Below are 21988 nucleotides of genomic sequence, written 5' to 3' on the forward strand. Positions count from 1 at the left end.
ACAGAGAGATTTCATTTGACCGGCCAGCGAAACTGAACAAGACTACGGTATCCTCGCAACGAAGGATACGCAAGACATTTTATTGATATGGCGAACTCAAAGTATTTAGCTTCGATTCTCGTCGAGCATAGAGCAATAGCTGACATGCGTAACCAGATACGAGTACGTCAAATCATTTGAGCAGCCCGACGTCTTGCTGCCGAATACCTGGATCGTGATTCGCATCGACGGCAGAGGATTTCACAAGTATTTGCCTCCCAATCTACTTTATTTCCCCAAATGTGCCCTGAATAACAGATGACATAGACTTTCCGATCGCTATGGATTCATCAAACCCAACGACCGCCGCGCGCTGGACTTGATGAACGCCGCCGCCGTGGAGGTCATGAAAGAACTCCCAGACCTATGCATCGCCTATGGCGTGAGCGATGAATATAGGTCTGTCTCTCGCCGGCTAGGTCTACAATATTTATGACTCTGACCATGCGCAGCTTTGTTTTTCACCCCAGCTGTCAGTTATTCGAGCGACGCAGCGCGTGAGTCAGCCACAGCCAGGGCGAGCATTTTTGTCCTCGCCTTGACCTTCTGTGTCTGCAAACACTAATCTTGGGGGATAGTAAGCTCGTCACGACGATTGTGTCCACGTTTACAGCACATTATATCTATCAATGGGGGACGTATTTCCCATCTACGCCTCTGCAGCCTCCGTACCTGCCCTCGTTCGACGGACGGGCGGTCCTGTACCCGACCACTAGGATCTTACGCGATTATATGAGTTGGAGACAGGTGGATTGTGCGTTTGATCTCCTTGATTTGTGCTCCTTTGTCATGTACTGATTGAACCAGGCCACATCAATAATCTCTACAATACGACGTTTTGGACGATGGTTCAGCAGGGAGGGATGAGTAACACGGATGCTGAGAGGGAGTTACAGGTGTGTGCGCTTCTGGATTATGGTTTACTCCCCATGAGCTGACGAGCCGTGCCAGGGGACTGTCTCATCCGACAAGAATGAGATCCTCTTCAAGAGGTTCGGGATCAATTATAACAACGAGGATGAGATGTTTAAGAAAGGGAGTGTTCTTTATCGTCAGGTAAGCGACCAGGAATACCTTTTATGGTCGCCGTCTAACGTGGATTTTTGCAGTATCAATTAGAAGATCCCAAGCCTGAGTCCAGATCAAGGCACGGGGATGATGATGAGGCACCGGTGGACGAAAGCAAAACTTCAAAGTCGCAGCAAGACAAACTGCGTAAATTGCGACGGAAGGCACAGGTGGTCGTTGATCATGTCGACATTATCAAGGATGAGTTCTGGGAGAGAAGGCCTTGGATTCTCTCGGGCAAGCCAGGTAAATTGCCCGAGGCTTGATCTTACGAGGTACGAGACGATGAGTGAAAGAATGACATGGTATATGAACTTTTATCAAGTCGGCGTAGCAGTGCCAAATGGGTATCTGATCTGATGAACGAAAATCTATCTGTACATGAAGAACGGGCCAATATCACTCGTTTGTCGACTTTTTTGACTTCTTTGACTTCTTTTTCGTGCTGTCCTCGGACGAGGAGCCTTTTTTCCTGTCCTTTTTGTCCTGCTTCAAGTCCTCCTTCTCCCTCCTCTTCTTCGGCTTTGCCGTTGTGTCTGAGGATTCGTCCCGTCCACTGCTGGACTCCGTCTGCTCTGGTTCCGTAGATGGAGGAGTAGGATATTCGTCTTCCCGTTTTTCCGTCTTCTTCTTTTCCTTTTTCTTCTTCTCCTTGCGAGCGGCCTTCTCGTCCTCCCCGGCACTGCTCTCCTCCTGCTTCCTCAGCTCCTTCTCTTGTTTCCTCCTCTTCTTCTCCTCCTTTCTCCGTCGGCGCTCCTCTTTGCTCTCGGTTCGGCCCTCAGAAGTCGTCCCATCTACACTGGACGAAACCTCCTTCATCTTCCGCTTCTTGCGCTTCTCCTCCTTCCGCCGCGCCTTTGCCTCTTCGGCATCCTCGCCCTCGCTCTCCTCCTTCCTTTTCCTCTTTTTCTTAATTTCTTCCACAACCACCACCTTCTTCTTCCCGTCGATCGTACCAGGGACGACCTCCCCCCTCACAAAAAACCGATACAATTCACTCGTCAAGGCATTCGGCTTCGGTACTGCCGGGGCACCGCCGACACTCTCCTGCCCCACACCCTTCAGCGCATCCTCAAACCCACGCAGCCACCACTGATTCGTGGGATCCTTGGTCGTCTTCTTGCCCACGCCCTGGTTGCCGGAGCGCCGTGCGACGAGGATGGGCCTCGTGAGACCAAGACCGCCGCCCTGTGGGCGGTCGGGGTTCAGTGGGTTGCCTGGTCCGGACCAGCCGTGACGGATGAGGTAGGCTTGGGCGTCCATTTTCGTTGGACCTTTTTTTGGGGTAATATGGGTCGAGGAAAGAGGTGTGATGGAGTTGGTGAGGCGGTTGGAGGGCGGTTAGTTTAGATGGACGGCTCTGGCGGGCATCGAGGTTGCCTTCTGCGTAACGGCGCTTAGAAAACAGGTAGGGAATAACCTGGAAGGGCGGATGGGGAGGGGTATAGCCGCCTTTGAGGATGAGGAGTGAGAGGAAGGCTATAATAAATTAGGTGAAGAAAGGTACCGCCCACGCCGTCGCAGAGATTGGTTGAGATCACAAAGAAGGGAAGAAAAAAAAGTTTGGATGCGGAGATGGGGCAAGACTGATGTTTCCTATCTAGTGATTTAGCTGTTTCAGTACATAAATATTTGTTCGCTTAGTATTCCAACAAACAGTCGCGTGGTCTAATGGTTATGATTTCTCGTTCACAGTCAATTGTGAGCATCTTCTAGGATTCCGAGAAGGTTCCCGGTTCGATCCCGGGCGCGACTACTTTTTTTTTTTTTTGCTGCTCAGCATTTTCGTCAGCTTTCTTGTTTTTTGGTTGGATTTCTTACAGGTCTAACAATTTATTATATAATATAACAGGTATTTAGGGTGAGCCTATCTATGATACAGTAATGTGGTTGCGTTGCGCGATGTAGTTGTTGGTTGTGGTTGGGTTGTCGACTCTTTCAGATATATAATCGCAGGCTACAGGGGCCTTTTGGCGATACGAAGACCAGAGCCTACGACTGCAATATAGACAAGGATTCGAAGGATTCATGAAATATAATTACAATATACTGGTTCCTCCAGCCACAATCAATATGGCTTAAACCGCTCCTTTTCACGTTTCTTCTCCGTTGGTCGTGAAGGCTTGAACGGAGAATGTTCGGGCAGAGTTTCATCCTCATCCATTGGCTTCCAGGCGCGAATGAACCCATCCTCTCCTCCGGTGAATACGGATTGACTCTGCAAGAATGGTGAGACTGGGTTAATTCAGAAGCACAGGTAGAGGAAACATACCTGCTCGTCGACGTAGATTGAACGGACGACCTCCTCGCCGTGTGCGCCCGGAAGACGCCAGAGGTTGGCCTGGTCGAACCGCCACGGATCGGGGATGAGAGGGACGAGGTCTAGGCGTTTATCACTGCAGGGGAAGCTGTCAGATATGACCGACAACAGAGATGAACAAGAAGATGCGGAAATACAGTTTATGTCCGGCAGCGATATACGCCGACTGGCTGCCGGTGCAGAGCTGGGCGATATACTCGCAGTTGAGAGGTTGCCTTAGATCACCGAACTGAATGGGCTTGGGCTCCTCAGCCTGCTCGTCGGGATCTGTGGCCGGATGAACGGAGAAGTCCTCGTCATGGCTGAGGGCGAAGATGGTGCGCTCGCCCAGGAACCCGGCGTGATGGACGGAGCCGTGGTTGATGACCTGCACCAGGGCGTCATCTTCGTCCGTGATGGTGGTGTCGTAGATGTTGACCAGTCCGTCTGTGCTTCCGGATAGTAAGATGTTGTTACGGACGGGGTGGTATTGAAGCTGGTTCTCATCAGTAAGGAGCGCGGCGCAGAGTGAGGGTAGGACGCATACGCACCTCGGTCACGTCGTCGTTGTGGCTCTCGACATACTGGAGCCGGGTTGCCCCCGGCGATCTAATATCCCTACGCGGCAGTTAGCAGCTTGCGTAGACGCGGATGTTATCAATTCAGCCATGACTGACCAGAATGCAACAACCGCCTGCGAGGAGACCAGCTCCGTACCAGCAACGACAGTGTTGGTCTCCGCACAGCAAGCTACCGACAGCACAGGTGCATTCCTGGCTATCCACGAGAAAGCAAACAGTTAGCACGAGTCCAATCCAACCGAGAAGCCAACTCACCAGTCTCCATCTCAACAACAGCCGAGCCCTTCCCTCCTCTCAAATCCCACAGCTTCACCTTCCCATCCCTACCGCCGGTAACCAGCAACTGCTGGTCCCGACCAGACCCATACCTCCTCAGCGACGTCACACCCCCATTCCCGTGCGTTTTCGCCGCAACCACAGCTACACGGCCAAGACCAGCGGCATCAAAAACACGCAACGAGTCATCTGATGAAATAGCCGCCAACGAGCCAGGCGACGCAGGAGTGATCGAGTAGATGTAATTCCCCGGGCCCAGATTAAGCGAGGATGATGCCGTGGCCTTGAGTGTGTGCATGGCGCCGTACAACAAAGACCGGCGGCTGGATGTCTTCCTACTTATCGGCGGCTTACGAAGCGACGGTGAAAATACTTGATCCGTGATAGATATACTGATGCTTGGGCCAAAACCGCCAGATACCGGTCTTCCCGTATTCGACTTCTAGTCGAGATCAATCAGCCGATCGGCTACCTTCTGCTGACAGGTACTCCGTATCTATAGTTTGATTTCAAGTAGTGGGACAAGCCAGCCTAGGGTTTTGCCTGGGGAGTAGCTCGTCGGATGGCTGTTATGCTGATTCTGTTGACAGGTGGTGGCTGACAGAGGTTTGTATATCAGGCTGGTGGTGATGCTGCGGGTAGAAAATTTGATTTTCTCCATAGTTCTGATTTTTTCTACTCTCCCCGTGCATTTTTACCACTCCATACATCTTTCGCTTTTCGCTGAGCGCATCAGATTCTCAGCAGACGACAATGCAACCCAGAATAATAATAGCATATTCAAGAGGATGTCAGCATTCGATTTATTTTCGTCTCTCTCATCTAGCTTCGTTTTTTGGTTTCGCTTAGCTGGCTGGATCCCAGGACGGGGAGCCAAGAATTGCTAGAATGTTGTTGTCCTCTGTCCCGCAAATGCTCTCACTGTCACAATAAACGAGAATTCTACCGGGTATCGTCAAGTTGTTAATCGGCCGGAAGTCTACGAAGGGCAACTCCTAGTCTCTTAACTGATTTCTCTCTTTCACCTTCCTTGCCCCGACTTCAGAGTCAAACTCATCTGAAAGTGTCCTCAACGTAGCCTGGGTACGCGGTCGATCCCTTGTTCCATGGTAATAATGGCCCATAGGGTCATATATAAGTTCAGCGTAGCTAGCGCTAAGAATATTAGCCTTAGGAAACTTCATGGCGATGCCCTGCAGACGTGGATCTTTGACTTTTCAAGCGGGCCCCAGTTCCTTGAAGAAGCGCTGCCAGCCGTTGGACCGACGAGAACTGCTCCATCTCCTTCTCTTTTCCCTTTTCACAAGTGAGTCAGTGACATCAGGCTTGTGAGCAATGTGGAGTCGTTGGAACTCGGCGATGTGTACAGAGTAGTAATCTGTTTCAACCAGCACTCCTGCGGCCAGGGTTGCCATCATTGCTGCTGGAAACAAGAGCGACATCATTTGCTTACCCTATGGTCTTTAGGCGACCTCCGGGAAAAGCTTCTCTGTTCTGCGACAGCGCACAAAAGGGGAAAAAAATGCAAATCGGAAGGAGACTGACTGATTGGCTATTCTTAAAAGAATTGTCGAAAGATCGACCCAGGCAACGGAATAGCAGTGCGATTCTGCGTCACCGTCCCTTTGTGGCTTCCGTGACGGGTTGTGTGACACGCTAGGCCCGGTCCCATTCGCGTGCTCAAAGTGACGCGCATGAGCTATTCAATGGCTGTATCCTGTCCACAATTTGGTCCATATTCTCTGCTGGTTAAGCTCAAGCAATTCATCTCACTGAATGCTGAGAGGTTTGCCATTTGTATTGGTCGATTGCTGAGAGAGCTTAATCGCAGTGTCATACCTGGGTGGAGACATCGTGGGAAGCACAGGCGAATCGAGTCAGCCCTTCACCTGGTCTGTTTCAGGTCCCATCGCCGAATGCATCTAGCTACATATGCACAGCCGCAAATGGAACGTTTCAAGTTTCCCAGTACGTACAGACGACTGGGGCGGTCAGCACCGCCGCGTCGACCTGTGATTTTTTCCGTCGAGGAGATGCCCAGGAAGAGTTAGTTCCTTAATGGAGCGGTGACATCCTTCCATGTAACCTCCTGGTGCAAGGCAACTCGTTGCCGAGTTCGAGATGCACCCAGATGATTGGTCGTGGCATTTGTGGCTCGAGCAAGCATCCTCCTTCTGCGAGGTGAAGATGGCTATCTTGTCTGTAGCTGGCCAGAAGAATTTAAACTTTGTGAAAGGATGCGTTTCATGCTGACCGTCGATCTTAACACTGTTTTGATGCCGAATTCTCCTTTGGACCAACTGGGTCCTCGTTCAATGCAGCAGTCACTTCCAGTGATTCCACGGAGTGAAAACGTGGAACAGCGACACGCCTTGTTGTACTATCTAACTAGCTGATAGGGGATCCAGATTTGCAAAACGGGTCGAGGCTTTCAAACAATTGATTGTCCTCAATATCCGCCAGCCTGTGGCGCTTCTAAGTGTATGTGTCCGGTGATCTGATTCTGAGACTGGAAGATGTGGATGCGAGCTTGGGAGAAAATACAACTTGACGACCCCACAGAAGTCATGAGTAACCCTTGTACTGCAGCAAAGGACTTTAGGACTTTTCATGACTCGTCTTGGGCTCCGCACATTGCTTGAGGGCAAAGGCGCTTATTCTCGATCAATGATGCGGTTCAAAGTTGAAACGACACGGCGTTTACAGCGGGAATCATCATGCATCTTCTTTTTAGGTAGCCATCAAAGAAGCTCGGTATCGCGTAAATAGTAACCGGACTAGATGAGACAGATTGATTGAAGGAGTTGAGACTAGGTTAGATTGTTGTGGGTTGGCGAGCCGAGAGGACGAGAGAAGCAACCATGCGGTAGATATTTCCGACTAGTCCTGAATGGAGATCTGGATTGTGACGGACACTAAATATCTACTAAGTTCAGTGGTGATTAGTCAAGATTGGTGAATGATAACAGGCAGATTAATTAAGTGTGGATAGGGAGGTTTACTGTTACGTAGTAACGTAGCTCCCTACTCCTACTGAGTAATTATCTCAGTAGCAGGGACCTCTGACTACTCAATGTGCTGATATCCTACTTGAAGGCACGGTAAGATTGCGCTTGACTGTCCGCAAAGCACCCTTGGCTGGCACGCATTAGCAATAAGAGACCGGGGCAGCTTCATTCGACAGGATCTGCACTCCGTGATTTACCAACCATGTACCTCCTATCAGTGTAGGTCTCTAAGTACCTTAAAGTATTTAGTTGCCGAACGCTTGCTAACAAGGAGAGTGACGGAATACGGTTGCAGCCTACAGCCTTGGGACCCGGCAGTCTGGGAAGCGGTGTGCAAATCTATTTATTTCGCTCAATCAGCCTGGGAAATTAGTGAGAGATGTACGGAGTAAGTTGTCACTCTTCACATGGATCAAAGGTACACGAAGTTTACTTTGCTGCTACGAGCCTACGTAGTTGTTACTAGACTAGGAAACTGGTAGCTACGGAGCACTCCGCAATAAAGTTCGAGATCAAGGCTCAAGATGGGAAACTCCGCATACAACCAAGTCAAAAGTCTAAATCCCATCAGTCAATGACATTGACAACAATCAGAGAATGTTGTCCTACGCACACGGTGCGCTCTGCCTGGGAGTGCAGATGCAAAGTTTCCTTGAGCACGGAATCTACAGACCACAGTAAGCGACAACCGTGATCCACTTCGGAGTGGATGCCTGCAACACTGTGGGCTCCAAGCCGTTGATCCAGAGAAAGATAATTTAGGTACCTAGACTACTTCGAATTAGTAATAAAGATAATTCCTTGGTAAACTAGGTACGGAGTAGATTCCTAGTAATGTATTGAGATTCAGCGTCGGGGGTTCACAAAGGCACTAGGGTAGCACCGTAGCAGAAGTGCTCGAAGAGGAATGATATCCGAAAAGCTTCGGATCCTTCAAACCAGAGTGTTGGGAACACGACCAGATAAGCTGATTAGTTGAGTTTTGAGTGGCAGAAACTAAAAAAAGTTTAGCAGTAGGATGACGCCTTGACGAGTGATGACACGTGGAGTACAGTAAGAGTCGAAGTCTGAGAGACGGCATCTCTGATTCATCCGTACCATACTTACCTAATACTTAGTCAACCTACCTTACCTAGTAGGTCTCACCAGAGTGACCATACCAGACTGTACTCATCATTATTGTGCTCACTGCTCGCAGTATCTACCAAGATAGGTACCTAGGTTTGACTGGAACTCCGTCGGGTAGTTAGTAATACCTTACTACTTTGTCTAGGCCTGAACCGAAATGGTCTAGCTGCGGAAAAATAATCCACTGCAATTGGACAATTTGACTTTGACCAAGAGTGGACGACGGTCCGCGTCCCGCCCCGAAAGTCACTTTTTCTCTTTGTCCTTTGACTTTTGAGCGGGAATTCTGATAATCTTGGTGGGACCCAGGACTCCAGGAGATACCCATTTCGAACAAGAACAATCCGAAATGAAATGAAACCAGAACCCCTCCTTACTACCTTAGTACTATTGACGGGAACAGTTACGCTATCTTTTCCTCCGAAGATTAGTACAACCCTTAGTTTCCTTCGATATCCAGGATGTTGGTAACCTACTCTTTTTCATTGTCGAGTAGTCACTACCCGCTGTACCTGGAGTGAGAGGGGACATACAGACTACAACCTCAGTAGTACGACTTACTAGCGGGGACTATCTTTAATAGTCGGCAGATGCAAGTCATGATGACGAGATTCTACGCACTCAACAGTTCAAAGAACAGAGAATAAAAGAGCTATATTGTCTGGGAAGGTATTCCCCAAACCTACAGTACCAGGGTTGACACCCGCTAAAGTGGGTTTACCGCCATTTTCCTCCGTTCGTCTTCGCTAGCTTGTTGGCACTCGCAAGTGCAAGATTGCTTTCAAATTTAATTTTCTCTGTGCGGACCCGGAAACCCGGGTACTGATGGGCCCTAGTCTCAAGTAAGAAAATGTAGAAAAAAGTATGTTTTATTTAAGGCTTAAAGTATAGATACCAGACCATGAACCGTCTGGGTGTCTCCTGTACAGAGTTGATGCGTGAGATGAGCGTACTATGTCCTTATGCAAAAGGGAGGTACATACATGGATTATAGGTCTACCAGGATGCAGCCCCCTGTTGATGCACTGAAGTCTGTGGAACACTGCACCTGATCCCTGACTAAATAGAGCACTGTTGAGGGCCAAAATATCTACTAGTCTAGTCCTAATCAATAGCGACGGGCACTGTCTTTGAGCCGTTCATATTGTTCGCTATTCGCTTGATTTGAGTTAGACAAACAGCCATCAGAGACCCTGTCTAATCCCTACAGTAGTCGAGTACGCTTTGGTCCTCGAGCACTAGAGAAGAGCAATGTGGTCAGATCATGGAGCATAACCGAGAGTTCTCCTGGAAATTCAATCCAAAAAAAAGTCTCTAAGTAGCGCTGAAAATGGGTCCGTCTTCTGCATTGGCAGGGTCTTGGATGCGTTGTAGACAGACAGTCTTACAATAATAGGTCGGTTGGTAGGTTGGTACCTTGCTCCATAGGCAGTCTCTTCCTTTGACATCATGATAATAATGCCTTTAATTATAACTGCCATATTATTATTATCCTTAATGATTTTGTCTGACTTTACGTTGCCATCAACTTGCCCCTTTTCATACTCTACATAGCTATCTGATCAACTCATGCACTAAAGGCTATGTAACCAACCATCAAACCAACTTGATTGTATATCAAATCACATCTTTTACTCATAACTACATGAAACAGAGTACCTCATCAACCATACCTTGCAGTCCCTCTCTCTGTTTCCACCCTCGCTGAACAAATTGGCGCCTCAGGCTGAGCGATCAGTCCAAACGCTGGGCCCTTCCCAACCGCCCCGCCTCGCCTTCGCGCCCGTGGGCCTGACGGGTAGGGAGACAGCGGTTGCACAACCTTAAAGCCTTGGTTGCTGTGCTTTGCTTTTGCTCCTTAGTCCTTTCATCTCTTCTTCAACTTCGCACTGTTCTCTTCGTTTGATTTATTTATTTTTCTTCTTTTTTCTATTGTTATAATTATCATATTATGATACACTTTCTTTGTTTTCCCCTGTACTAAATAATATTTTGTTTTTATCTATTTTTATTTTTATTTTCTTTCTCCATCATTTACTCTTCTTGCATTGATTAACCGCCCCTCGCTCCATCTCAATAGGTTCTTCCTTGATCGTCCGTCATCGATCCATGGTTGATCTTGATTCACTAATCCATTAGATACGTTGACTCTGCTTGCCTATATCCAGACGATAGAGTCCATCGAGCCAGAGTCCTGCATGGTCGCGTCGTAACTGCTCTTGTGTGGTTCCTCAGAGGCTTGGGTCTTCCGCGGGGAGGCAGCCGCGGCGCTTCAGGTCTGTTGTTACCTTTTGATTCTGTCGTTGGGTGCTCAGTGCGGCTGAGTTCAAGAGTGCCGTGTATCACGGAATCTTACCTATTCTTGCTGCGTGCGTGTGTTTGTGTGTGATGATTCTATGTGTTTCTTCACAAAAAGACCTCTCGCGCCCTTCGATCACCTTGTCCATTCTTCTATGCAGTATTTCTGCAGCCGCTGTGCTCAGCCTTGTCCTCCTTCCTATATGTTAGCTTTGATCTGTGATAATAGCCACCGTATCTTCTATCGATATATCTCCCCACGACAGATTCCTGTCCAGTCAACATTGTGTGTTCCTCCTTTACCCTCGCCAACATACTATTCTCTTTCTTCTTTTTCTTCTTTTCCCAAATCCGATTGGACCGCCTCGACCTGATGTATCTCAACGGGCAGGGTGGACAGCGACCTCCGACGGTGGCCTCCCCGCCACCTAACATTCGTGGATCTATTTCGACAAATTTCAATGCCTTAGGCCGCTCAAGGAACAACTCTGATGCTATGGACATCTATACAATCACAGACAGGGGTCCGGCTGCAGAGAGAGACCCGGCCGCTGGTCGTTGGCACGCCAATGGATCCCCAAGCATTAACTCTACCAGTAGCAAGTATATCACTCTTTTTCCCTTCTCCCTTCTCCTCTCATATTCATGATTTCCCTCCCTTGACTGTCGTCAAAGCTGTTAACATTGCAAATTTGTTACCATTGGGTGACTAATATACAACCTTCCTTTTCTTCTCTTCTCCCTTTAGGAATCCTGACAGATACCCTTGCTATCAGGAGAACGGACGAACGTATCATGGATACCGCAAAGGAATCTACATGTTGCCGTGCGACGAGCAGGAGCAGGATCGTCTAGATATCTTCCACAAGCTTTTCACTGTGGCGAGAGTCTCGGACGGACTGATCTATGCTCCTCATCCCTCCAACGGCCGGTTTCTCGATTTGGGATGTGGGACAGGGATTTGGGCGATCGATGTGGCCAACAAGTATCCAGAGGCCTTCGTTGTTGGGGTAGATTTGGCCCCCATACAGCCTCCCAATCACCCGAGAAATTGCGACTTCTATGCGCCATTCGACTTTGAAAGCCTTTGGGCTCTTGGGGAGGATTCGTGGGATCTGATTCATACGCAGATGGGCTCTGGCAGCGTCGCAAGCTGGCCCAACCTCTACCGGAGGATTTATTCCCATCTTCGTCCGGGTGCCTGGTTTGAGCAGGTGGAAATCGATTTCGAACCCCGTTGCGATGATCGCTCTTTGGAAGGCTTGGCTATTCGACAATGGTACCAGTTATTGAAACAAGCCACAGAGGAAACCATGCGGCCGGTCGCGCACAATTCGCGTGAAACGATTCGAAATCTGCAGGAGGCCGGATTTACTGAAATTGACCATCAAATGGTTGGACTCCCTCTCAACCCTTGGCATCAGGACGAGCATGAGAGAAGAGTGGCTCGTTGGTATAACCTCGCCATCTCGGAGAGTATCGAGACGATGAGCCTGGCCCCTTTCAGCCGCGTGTTCGGTTGGCCTATCGAACGAATCAAGCAAATAGCAGCCGACGTCAAGTCGGAAGCTTTCAATAAAGAAATTCATACTTACAACATACTGCATATATACCAGGCTCGAAAGCCCCTCGCCAATTGACCGAGACCAACCTTGCATCCTTCTGTCCTCTCAGATCGTGGTCAGTAAACTGCGCGCCATGAATGCGGATCTCCACCTTCGGATTGAACCACCGATCCGCTTAGAAAACGATCCAAGCGATCTTCTTCCTTCATCTCGCTTTCTCCTTGTTACAAAACTGGACTGAACATCTCAGAGACCATTGCGACCCACACAGCACACACCCTGCAAACGCACAAACATCAGAATCTCGGTCGCCAACTCCCATGACCGACCATCCTTGTTCAATTCCAGATTCATGCGCTCGCGGAAACCTCTGAAAGTTCGCCCGAAAATTTTGGAACGAAGGCTTACCCCGTTTCCTGTCCGTCGGAAAGCCTGATTGTTGGCTTTTGAGGACTTTCTAAACGGTCAAGGAATATATACATCATAGGTAACCCAATTTCGGTGCCGCCACATTCACAGCCCATGCCGCGGGAGTCATGATCGACTGATATCGTGGCACCAGAGACATGGAATTGCTCTGATAAGGACATTTGCACTGGTTGGACAGAAGAAGATAGGAGCGACCCAGATCTCGCTGAGGGGGAAGGCCACAAATTTCTTTTCTGTTTCGGCCGAATGGGTCGCGATAGTTGCACTGCACTTTATAGCATGCCCTGGCGTACTGTAGGGAAGGACGTTGCCGTGTACAGTGGCTTTATATCCAGATCAGCTTGCCTTATTGTCTGGACGGCAGTATCAACCCTCTTGCTATTGATTTTTCCATCCCTTTGGTCTTTTTTGAAGATGAATTATTGGAAGAAAATCCTGGCTATAATGATATTGATGACACGGCACGAGCGGCTGCCTTCGTATGGAAAAAAAGACATCCAGCCAATACATTGGATATGATCTCAACTCATGCCCTAAACTTGTGGTCAAAACTCTTCGAAGATCCACCCTTTTTCGGAATCCTTGAAAAATCCCCAAATCTTTTAGTTCCCGTCATGATATGTGTGCCGTCAAACGCCGTAAAATGCTTTCGTCAAATGTTGCGGATCCCCAAAAATTGCTGTGATGACCATCGGTGTTTATTACAAAACATAAGAGATCAGCTTATTTCCGCCGGCCCCTTTGACCTCTACCAGCACCGGGCTTCCCACTTTCTTTGTCTCCGTCGCCATTGGAGTTCATCCACTCCCGACCTGCACCGGGACTCCGGCGACGCATCGTTCCCGGCCCTACGGCCACTATGTCCTCTTCACTTTCGCTATCAGAAATGTCCAGGAGGACTGGCATGCGGAAAGCTTCCATCTCGCCCTCTGCGCCACTCTTTAGCGGTTCGATGGTAAGGACATCGGGGACTTCGTCTTCCTGGTCGAGACGCCGTTGGTGGATCTCCTCCGCCGGGTGGATGTCGAATTCATCCTCCCGTTCCATGTACTCGACATTTTCTTCGACTTCGCCGAAATCCGGCGCCAGGGCGGACCACTTCTGTGGCGTGACGATGGACCACGTGTATATGCACCCTGATTCCAGGCCACAGGCGACTACCATGGGGCGTGACGGGTGCCACTCGACAACGCCGAGCTCCTCACGGGGACCCTCGAGGATCTTGACGAGGGAGCCGTGGCTTCGCTCCCAGACGTAGATGTCCGGATTCATAAATGTGGAGGCAGTGACGAATTCGCCGGTAGAGGAGAAGGTGACGTGGTTCCAGCTTAGGCGGTTGACCACGTCCTGGAACTTATGTTCCACTTGTAGTTTGATGTTCGCGGGCTCGAGGTCGATCCCTAATTGCGACAGGTCTGGCATGATGATGGTTCGGATTACGCGATCGGAACTGTTGATGAGCAAGTCCCGGCCGTTGCTTGCCAAACGGAGGAGTATGACCACGCCGTTACAGAGCCTGGTCGAGTGGATGGTCGTGCAGGTCTGCGTCTCGATGATGTTGATCCAGCCCTTGGATGTGCCTGCTATGATGTGATTCCCAAATGCCGAGAAGATTGTGACGCACGTCGAGTGCTTTGCATCTTGCGCGGCTTGTTTGGCGGCCACGGCTGGGTCGACTTCTTCTGAGGCGGATGGCGGAGGACGAAATGGAGCGGACGGGAGTATTCGCTTGATTGGTTTCGGGGACGAAATATCCACGAGGACTGGTTGGTCTTCGAAAAGAGAAGCGACGAAGAGTAAACTGCAACCATCCGACATGCTTTAGAGACAGGTCTCTAACCCTGCAGGAGCAAGGGACACTCACTGGTTAAAAGGATGTAGTTCTGCAATATACACAGGTGCCTCGAATCGGACAGTGCGCACGCGGGAACCATCTTTCATGTCCCACAAAATGCATTTCCAGTCCTGGGAGGAGCTGAGGAGGTATCGTCCATCTCTAGACCAGCTATTCCTTCTTATCAGCACGACATGCTCTCGGTCGACTCCGCAGGGGAGTAATTCCCCACCTGAGAGATTGGATCTGTCTGGTATGACCGCGGAGTTTCCGCGCAACTCCATTCGTCTCTATATCAAAAATAACCACAGTACCGTCCACCTATAGAATGAGGTGTCAATGAGGATTCGAAATTGGTGAGCCGAAAGGAAGTGGGTTGTACGCACTCGTCCGGAAGCAAGGTAATCTCCTTTGCGATTGAAGCGCAAACATGTCGCGTGCCCGCTCCCTGTCGCTCGTTAGCCAGGTCGCATTGGGAAAGTGACGGGAGCGCCGACGGACTCAATTTCTCTGTCAAGGTGTCGGGATAGTCCTGGGCGAGGACGAAAGGATCAATGAGTGATAAATTCATAGTGGTATACTAGCGCGTTTCAGGTGAGAACAGAGTGACTGCAGTTAAGGGGAGAAGATTTCCCAGCCTGAAGAAAGGCCAGGAGGGATGATTGTGAAGGATTCATCCAGCACCCTTGGTGGCTAGGTAATCTGCGAGCACAGTCGGCGATAAGAGGTGAATCAGTCTCATGGCTGGATTGTTATATGAGAGGGCAGTCGCTGGGCGGTCAGGTGCAATTTATAAGTCATCAGCAAAACTCATAGGCTCCACCATATGGGCAACGTTATTGGATGACCTTGTATTACAAATCTGAATTTTCTGCCATCTGCCAAGTTTCTATGAATTAGCGTTGCGGACTTTTAGCGGGCACCGCGCTAGTGCTGTTGGCTGCGGCTCAAGAAAACTCGTGCCCCATCCAAACTGAAGTGACATCCAACCATCTCCCTTTCATCTCGACACGCTGCTTGCCCATCCCTCAACCCTTCAGATCATCGCGTCTCGTATCGCGATATCTACCTGTCTCTCATTGGGCTATTGACCTCGACGTACTCGATCGAGATATACCTTTTTCCGCCCTTTCGCCCCCGAGTTTCGCGGATTCGGGGACACCAGGTCGCAGGCGCCCTCGTGGCAAGGGCTGCCAAAGGCCTCAGCCGGCCAGCTGCTTGCAAACTCTTTCATCGTCGCTCGAGCACGCTTGATTGTTAACGCTCTAGTATCGCTTGATTTTGCTTTGTGCGACTCGGATCGTTCGTGTCGTTGATCGCTAAACCGCCTTCGTTCCTTCGAGTATCACATCCACACCCGACGACCGACCGCCACCATGTCGAACGTTTACTTTCCCTACTCCAAGGCGCCTTTGCGCACCATCAAGGAGATCCAGTTTGGACTCTTCTCTCCAGAGGAGATCAAAAGGATGAGCGTGGTGCATGTTGAGTATCCAGAGACGATGGTTCGTACAACTTGTCTTCTGTTGACAGGGGCTTGTGGCGTGGGATGACTGACAGGTCGAAATGATAAACAGGACGAACAACGGATGCGGCCGCGGACAAAGGGTTTGAATGATCCTCGCTTGGGTACGATTGACCGGCAATGGAACTGTGAGACCTGCGAGGAGGGTCAAAAGGAGTGTCCTGGGCACTTCGGACACATCGAGCTGGCGACTCCAGTCTTCCACATCGGTATGTTATCTGTCTAAGAATCCGCTACAGATGCGAGAAACTAACCCTATACTCTAGGTTTCTTGACCAAAGTCAAGAAACTCCTTGAGACTGTCTGCCACAACTGTGGCAAGATCAAAGCCGATACGGTTAGTCATCCCTAATTGGGATGGCAAATCCTAGATGGCATGATATGCTGACATAGAACCAGTCCGACTCCAAATTCTTAGAAGCCCTACGCATGAGAGATCCCAAGCGACGTTTCGACCATATCTGGAGACTGTCCAAGGATGTGTTGATCTGTGAAGCAGACCCTCCGCCGGACGAGGACGAGCCATTTTCGAAAGAGAGCTCCAAGCCTCTCCGGAGGCATGGTGGTTGCGGTAACGCCCAGCCCACGATTCGTAAAGAGGGTATCACTTTGGTTGGAACATGGAAGCCCAACAAGAGCATGATGGATGAGGATGAGATGCAGCAGCCGGAAAAGAAAGTCATTACTCCTCAGATGGCCCTGAATGTCTTCCGCAACATTTCTCACGAAGATGTTCGCATCATGGGCTTGAGTAATGACTATGCTCGTCCTGAATGGATGATCATCACTGTTCTGCCTGTCCCCCCTCCTCCTGTCCGTCCCAGTGTTCTCGTCGGTGGCAGCACCAGCGGCCAGCGCGGTGAGGATGATCTGACTTACAAGTTGGCTGAGATTATCCGAGCGAACCAGAATGTCCAGCGGTGCGAACAGGAAGGCGCTCCTGAACACGTCGTACGCGAGTTTGAGTCGCTCTTGCAGTACCACGTTGCCACCTACATGGACAATGATATCGCTGGTCAGCCGAAGGCCATGCAAAAGTCGAACCGACCGGTCAAGGCTATCCGAAGCCGTCTGAAGGGTAAGGAGGGTCGTCTTAGACAGAACTTGATGGGCAAGCGTGTCGATTTCTCCGCTCGTACTGTCATTACTGGTGATCCGAACCTGTCTCTTGACGAGGTCGGTGTTCCAAGAAGTATTGCTCGAACTCTGACCTACCCCGAAGTTGTCACTCCGTACAACATCGAGAAGCTGCAGCAGCTTGTCGCCAATGGCCCAAACGAACATCCTGGAGCGAGGTATATCGTGCGGGACAATGGTGAGCGTATTGATTTACGTCATGCCCGAAGAGCTGGTGGTCAACAACTGCTGTATGGCTGGAAAGTCGAGCGGCATCTTATGGATGGCGATATCATTCTGTTCAACCGTCAGCCTTCCCTTCACAAGGAGTCTATGATGGGTCATCGTGTCCGTGTTATGCCTTATTCGACTTTCCGACTGAATCTGTCTGTCACCACCCCTTACAACGCTGATTTCGACGGTGACGAGATGAACTTGCACGTTCCTCAGAGCGAGGAGTCTCGCGCAGAGTTGAAGCAGCTCGCCTTGGTCCCTTTGAATATCGTGTCTCCCCAGCGTAACGGTCCCCTTATGGGTATTGTGCAAGATACTCTCTGCGGTATTTACAAGATTTGCCGACGTGATGTCTTCTTGTCTAAAGAACAGGTCATGAACATCATGTTGTGGGTTCCAGACTGGGATGGAGTTATCCCTCCGCCAGCCATCTTGAAGCCTAGACCTAGGTGGACTGGAAAGCAGATGATAAGCATGGCTCTTCCATCTGGGCTCAATCTGTTGCGTGTGGAGAAAGATAACTCTAGTCTGGTAGAGAAGTTCTCGCCTTTGACAGACGGTGGCCTGCTCATCCATGGCGGACAGTTGATGTATGGAATGTTCTCCAAGAAGACTGTTGGTGCTAGCGGTGGTGGTGTCATTCACACAATCTTCAATGAGTACGGGCCGGATACTGCGGTGGCTTTCTTCAATGGTGCACAAACCATTGTCAACTACTGGCTGCTGCACAATGGTTTCAGTATAGGCATTGGTGACACCATTCCGGACGCGATCACGATTCAGCGAATCGAGAATTGTGTGCGAGAGAGGAAGAAGGAAGTCGAGACTATCACAGCAAGCGCCACGGAGAATACCCTGGAGCCCCTGCCTGGTATGAACGTTCGAGAGACCTTTGAGAGCAAGGTTTCGCGTGCGCTCAACAATGCCCGTGACGAAGCTGGTAGTGAGACTGAGAAGAGTTTGAAGGATCTCAACAACGCCATCCAGATGGCCCGGTCTGGATCTAAGGGTTCGACGATCAATATCTCTCAGATGACTGCTGTTGTGGGCCAGCAGTCCGTCGAAGGCAAGCGTATTCCTTTCGGATTCAAATATCGTACTCTTCCCCATTTCACCAAGGATGACTACTCTCCGGAATCTCGCGGATTTGTGGAAAACTCTTATTTGCGTGGTCTAACCCCAACCGAATTCTTCTTCCATGCCATGGCCGGTCGAGAAGGTCTGATCGATACTGCTGTCAAGACTGCCGAAACTGGTTATATTCAGCGAAAGCTGGTTAAGGCCTTGGAAGAGGTCATGGTTAAGTATGATGGTACTGTCAGAAACTCTCTGGGTGATGTGATACAATTCATCTACGGAGAAGACGGTCTTGATGGTGCTCACATCGAAAACCAGCGGGTCGACATTATCAGATGCTCTGATGAGAAGTTCAGGGAGCGATTCCGTGTGGATCTCATGGATCCCGAGAGGAGCCTGGGACCTGAAGTTTTGGAACAGGCCAATGAAATCGCTGGTGATGTTGAAGTCCAGAGATATCTCGACGAGGAATGGGAGCAATTGCTCAAAGATCGGGCATTCCTTCGTACTGTCGCGAAAGAAGATGATGAGATGATGCAGCTTCCCATCAACGTGCAGAGAATTCTTGAAACTGCCAGGAGCACTTTCCGGATACGTGAAGGGGCCATCAGCGACTTGCATCCTGCTGAAGTCATCCCTCAAGTCCGCTCTCTACTGGACCGTTTGTTAGTTGTGCGTGGCGACGATCCGATCTCGCGCGAGGCGCAGGAGAATGCTACACTGTTGTTCAAGGCACAGCTCCGCAGTCGCCTTGCATTCCGCAGACTTGTCACCGAGTACTCGATGAACAAGCTCGCTTTCCAGCATGTCATCGGTGCTATCGAGAGCAGATTTGCTAAGGCTGGTGCTAACCCAGGTGAAATGGTTGGTGTGCTTGCCGCTCAGTCTATTGGTGAGCCCGCTACACAGATGACCTTGAACACTTTCCACTTTGCTGGTGTCTCGTCGAAGAACGTCACTCTTGGTGTTCCTCGTCTCAAGGAAATTCTCAACGTTGCTACCAACATCAAGACGCCATCTATGACGGTTTACCAGTTGCCCCACAAATGCCACGATAAGGAGTCTGCTAAACAGTTGCGAAGCGTTGTTGAGCATACCAGCCTGAGATCCGTTACAGAAGCCACTGAGATCTACTACGACCCGGACATCCAGACCACGGTCATTGAAAATGATAGGGATATGGTCGAGTCCTACTTCATCATTCCAGAGGATGTCACAGACGCCTCTTCTCGACAGTCCAAGTGGTTGCTTCGTATCATTCTCAGTCGGCCAAAGCTCCTTGATAAGGGTCTTACGGTGCAAGATGTCGCTGCCAGAATCAAGCAGGCTTACCCCAAGGATATCGCGGTTATTTTCAGTGATAACAACGCCGATGAGCAGGTCATCCGTATTCGTCAGATCCAGGATTACAAGGAAGACGAGGATGATGAGGACATTGAATACGATGTCACTCTCAAGAAATTGGAGCAGCATCTTCTGGATACTCTCACTCTCCGTGGTGTCCAAGGGGTGGAACGGGCTTTCATTAACGAGAAGAGCAAAGTCCGTGTTCTTGAGGATGGCACCCTGTTTGCGAGCAAGACTGATCCGCTCTGCAAGGAGTGGGTTCTTGAAACCAGTGGTTCTTCCCTTGGTGAGGTCCTGGCTGTCCCTGGAGTTGACGCTACTCGCACGTACTCGAACCAGTTTATCGAGGTCTTTGAAGTCTTTGGTATTGAAGCTGCCCGTACGGCTGTGCTTCGGGAATTGACCCAAGTGCTTGCCTTCGACGGTTCCTATGTCAACCACCGGCATCTGGCGCTCCTGGTCGACGTCATGACGGTGCGAGGTTATCTGACACCGGTCACTCGCCACGGTATCAATCGTGCTGACAATGGTGCCCTGATGCGGTGTTCGTTCGAAGAGACGGTGGAGATTTTGCTGGAAGCTGCAGCCTTCGGAGAACTCGACGACTGCCGCGGTGTGTCGGAGAATCTGATCCTGGGACAGATGGCCCCGGCTGGTACAGGAGAGTTTGACCTCTACCTTGATCAGAATCTCCTCAATACTGTTGTGTCGAACAATGCACGATTCGGAGTTATGGGAACGATTGGGGCCAAGGATGCAATTATTTCCGACGGCGCTGCCACACAGTACGATACTGGTTCGCCCATGCAGGAAAGTGCGTACATCGGTACACCCGACCCAGAGTCTGCGTTCTCGCCCATTCGCCAGGCGGGCGCCGAGTCTCCTGGCGGCTTCACCGAGTACCAACCTACGGGTGGCTTTGGAGGTGGTTTCAGCCCCGCTGCTACAAGCCCGGCAGGCTATTCACCCAGCAGCCCGTTCAGCGCCAATCCAACATCTCCTGGGTACTCCCCAACTTCAAGCTATTCACCTACGTCTCCTGGCATGGGCATCACCAGCCCTCGTTTCATGACGTCCCCTGGCTTCTCTCCTGCCAGCCCATCGTTCGCTCCGACCTCGCCCGCATATTCACCAACGTCGCCGGCATATGGGCAGGCATCCCCGACGTCTCCGTCCTACTCTCCCACATCGCCAGGGTTCTCCCCAACATCGCCCAACTACAGCCCTACGTCCCCCAGCTTCAGCCCGGCTTCTCCTGCGTTCAGCCCTACGTCGCCTAGCTACAGCCCGACCAGTCCTGCTATTGGTGGCGCCGGTCGACACCTATCTCCTACTTCACCTACATCTCCCAAGTACACGCCTACTTCTCCTGGCTGGTCTCCTACGAGCCCGCAGACGTACTCACCTACGTCGCCTAACTTTGCTGGATCGCCGACGTCTCCGGGAGGTCCGACCTCCCCTGGATACAGTCCTACGTCCCCGGCCTTCAGCCCTTCGTATGTACCCTCGTCTTCAGCTTGATTGATACGTGCGTATTGGACTAACATTCTTGCCCAGGTCTCCTCGCCAGTGAGATTAGCAAGTTCTTCGGCTACTTCTTTATGGTTTCCGTTCTATTCCTGTACCATCATCCATTCTATCGAACAATCCATAAAAAGAACACATTTTGCATCTGAGGTTGCGGACTTGGTTGATTATTTTATCCTCAATATGGGCGCCAGCAGCCTTTCTCAAATGTATGTTTTTTTTTTGACGTTTCAGCCTGATTGCTTTTTCTCTTCAATAATTTGAGCCACCCTGCTGAAATTGTGATACATTCTTCTGGGCTGGCGATGCATGTTGTTCTCATTCCTTGCAGTCCCTCTTCCCTTCGGAGCTTCGAAATACCACAATGGCTTTAGAACTGAATGGTTTGTGGATCATCGTCTCGAGTTGGCGAGTGCTTTGGTCCCCTCAAGGAGCGTTGTTAATGATTGTATTACTGCCACTGCTTGTTCTTTTCATGTACACAGCCTAGCCTAAAACGGATTAAAGAGGAATGGATAAATAAAGGAATACTATTCTTAAATGGAAGACATTATTTAGCAGTGTAGGAAATTTGTCGCAGGACATGATAATTCTTGTGATAAGATGACATAGTTTGCATGATAAGTCCATCGGCAAA

General features: G+C 50.1%; 6 protein-coding genes and 1 non-coding gene across 7 annotated transcripts; 4 read left to right on the forward strand and 3 right to left on the reverse strand.

The window, feature by feature from the left end:
* Window positions 1–87: 87 nt before the first annotated feature.
* On the forward strand, window positions 88–1373 carry Aspvir_008837 (tRNA guanylyltransferase; the record flags this gene model as incomplete). Its single annotated transcript, XM_043271994.1, has 8 exons — window positions 88–101; window positions 157–246; window positions 307–438; window positions 492–536; window positions 618–793; window positions 847–935; window positions 991–1095; window positions 1149–1373. The coding sequence occupies 8 exons, from the start codon at window positions 88–90 to the stop codon at window positions 1371–1373; spliced, it is 876 nt and encodes a 291-aa protein (XP_043127929.1).
* A 133-nt stretch (window positions 1374–1506) lies between these two features.
* Aspvir_008838 (uncharacterized protein) lies at window positions 1507–2370 on the reverse strand (the record flags this gene model as incomplete). The annotated part of the gene is made up of 1 exon (XM_043271995.1): window positions 1507–2370. One exon carries the CDS (start codon window positions 2368–2370, stop codon window positions 1507–1509), a length of 864 nt encoding a protein of 287 aa, XP_043127930.1.
* Window positions 2371–2764: 394 nt separating this feature from the next.
* Aspvir_008839 lies at window positions 2765–2863 on the forward strand. Its single transcript has one exon. It is a non-coding gene; the product is annotated as a tRNA-Val (tRNA).
* Window positions 2864–3175: 312 nt separating this feature from the next.
* Window positions 3176–4561, reverse strand: Aspvir_008840 (WD repeat protein; the record flags this gene model as incomplete). Its single annotated transcript, XM_043271996.1, has 6 exons — window positions 3176–3325; window positions 3380–3503; window positions 3565–3902; window positions 3958–4024; window positions 4084–4183; window positions 4243–4561. The coding sequence occupies 6 exons, from the start codon at window positions 4559–4561 to the stop codon at window positions 3176–3178; spliced, it is 1098 nt and encodes a 365-aa protein (XP_043127931.1).
* A 6954-nt stretch (window positions 4562–11515) lies between these two features.
* Window positions 11516–12337, forward strand: Aspvir_008841 (class I SAM-dependent methyltransferase; the record flags this gene model as incomplete). The annotated part of the gene is made up of 1 exon (XM_043271997.1): window positions 11516–12337. One exon carries the CDS (start codon window positions 11516–11518, stop codon window positions 12335–12337), a length of 822 nt encoding a protein of 273 aa, XP_043127932.1.
* A 1077-nt stretch (window positions 12338–13414) lies between these two features.
* Aspvir_008842 (Set1-mediated histone H3-K4 methylation subunit Swd1) lies at window positions 13415–15096 on the reverse strand (the record flags this gene model as incomplete). Its single annotated transcript, XM_043271998.1, has 5 exons — window positions 13415–14492; window positions 14556–14696; window positions 14758–14846; window positions 14912–14973; window positions 15027–15096. 5 exons carry the CDS (start codon window positions 15094–15096, stop codon window positions 13415–13417), a joined length of 1440 nt encoding a protein of 479 aa, XP_043127933.1.
* An 805-nt stretch (window positions 15097–15901) lies between these two features.
* On the forward strand, window positions 15902–21397 carry Aspvir_008843 (DNA-directed RNA polymerase II core subunit RPO21; the record flags this gene model as incomplete). Its single annotated transcript, XM_043271999.1, has 5 exons — window positions 15902–16030; window positions 16103–16259; window positions 16317–16387; window positions 16450–21320; window positions 21382–21397. The coding sequence occupies 5 exons, from the start codon at window positions 15902–15904 to the stop codon at window positions 21395–21397; spliced, it is 5244 nt and encodes a 1747-aa protein (XP_043127934.1).
* Between the last annotated feature and the right edge of the window lie 591 nt (window positions 21398–21988).

The sequence above is a fragment of the Aspergillus viridinutans genome (genome assembly GCF_018404265.1).
Source record: "Aspergillus viridinutans IFM 47045 DNA, scaffold_7, whole genome shotgun sequence".
Classification (NCBI taxonomy): domain Eukaryota; kingdom Fungi; phylum Ascomycota; class Eurotiomycetes; order Eurotiales; family Aspergillaceae; genus Aspergillus; species Aspergillus viridinutans.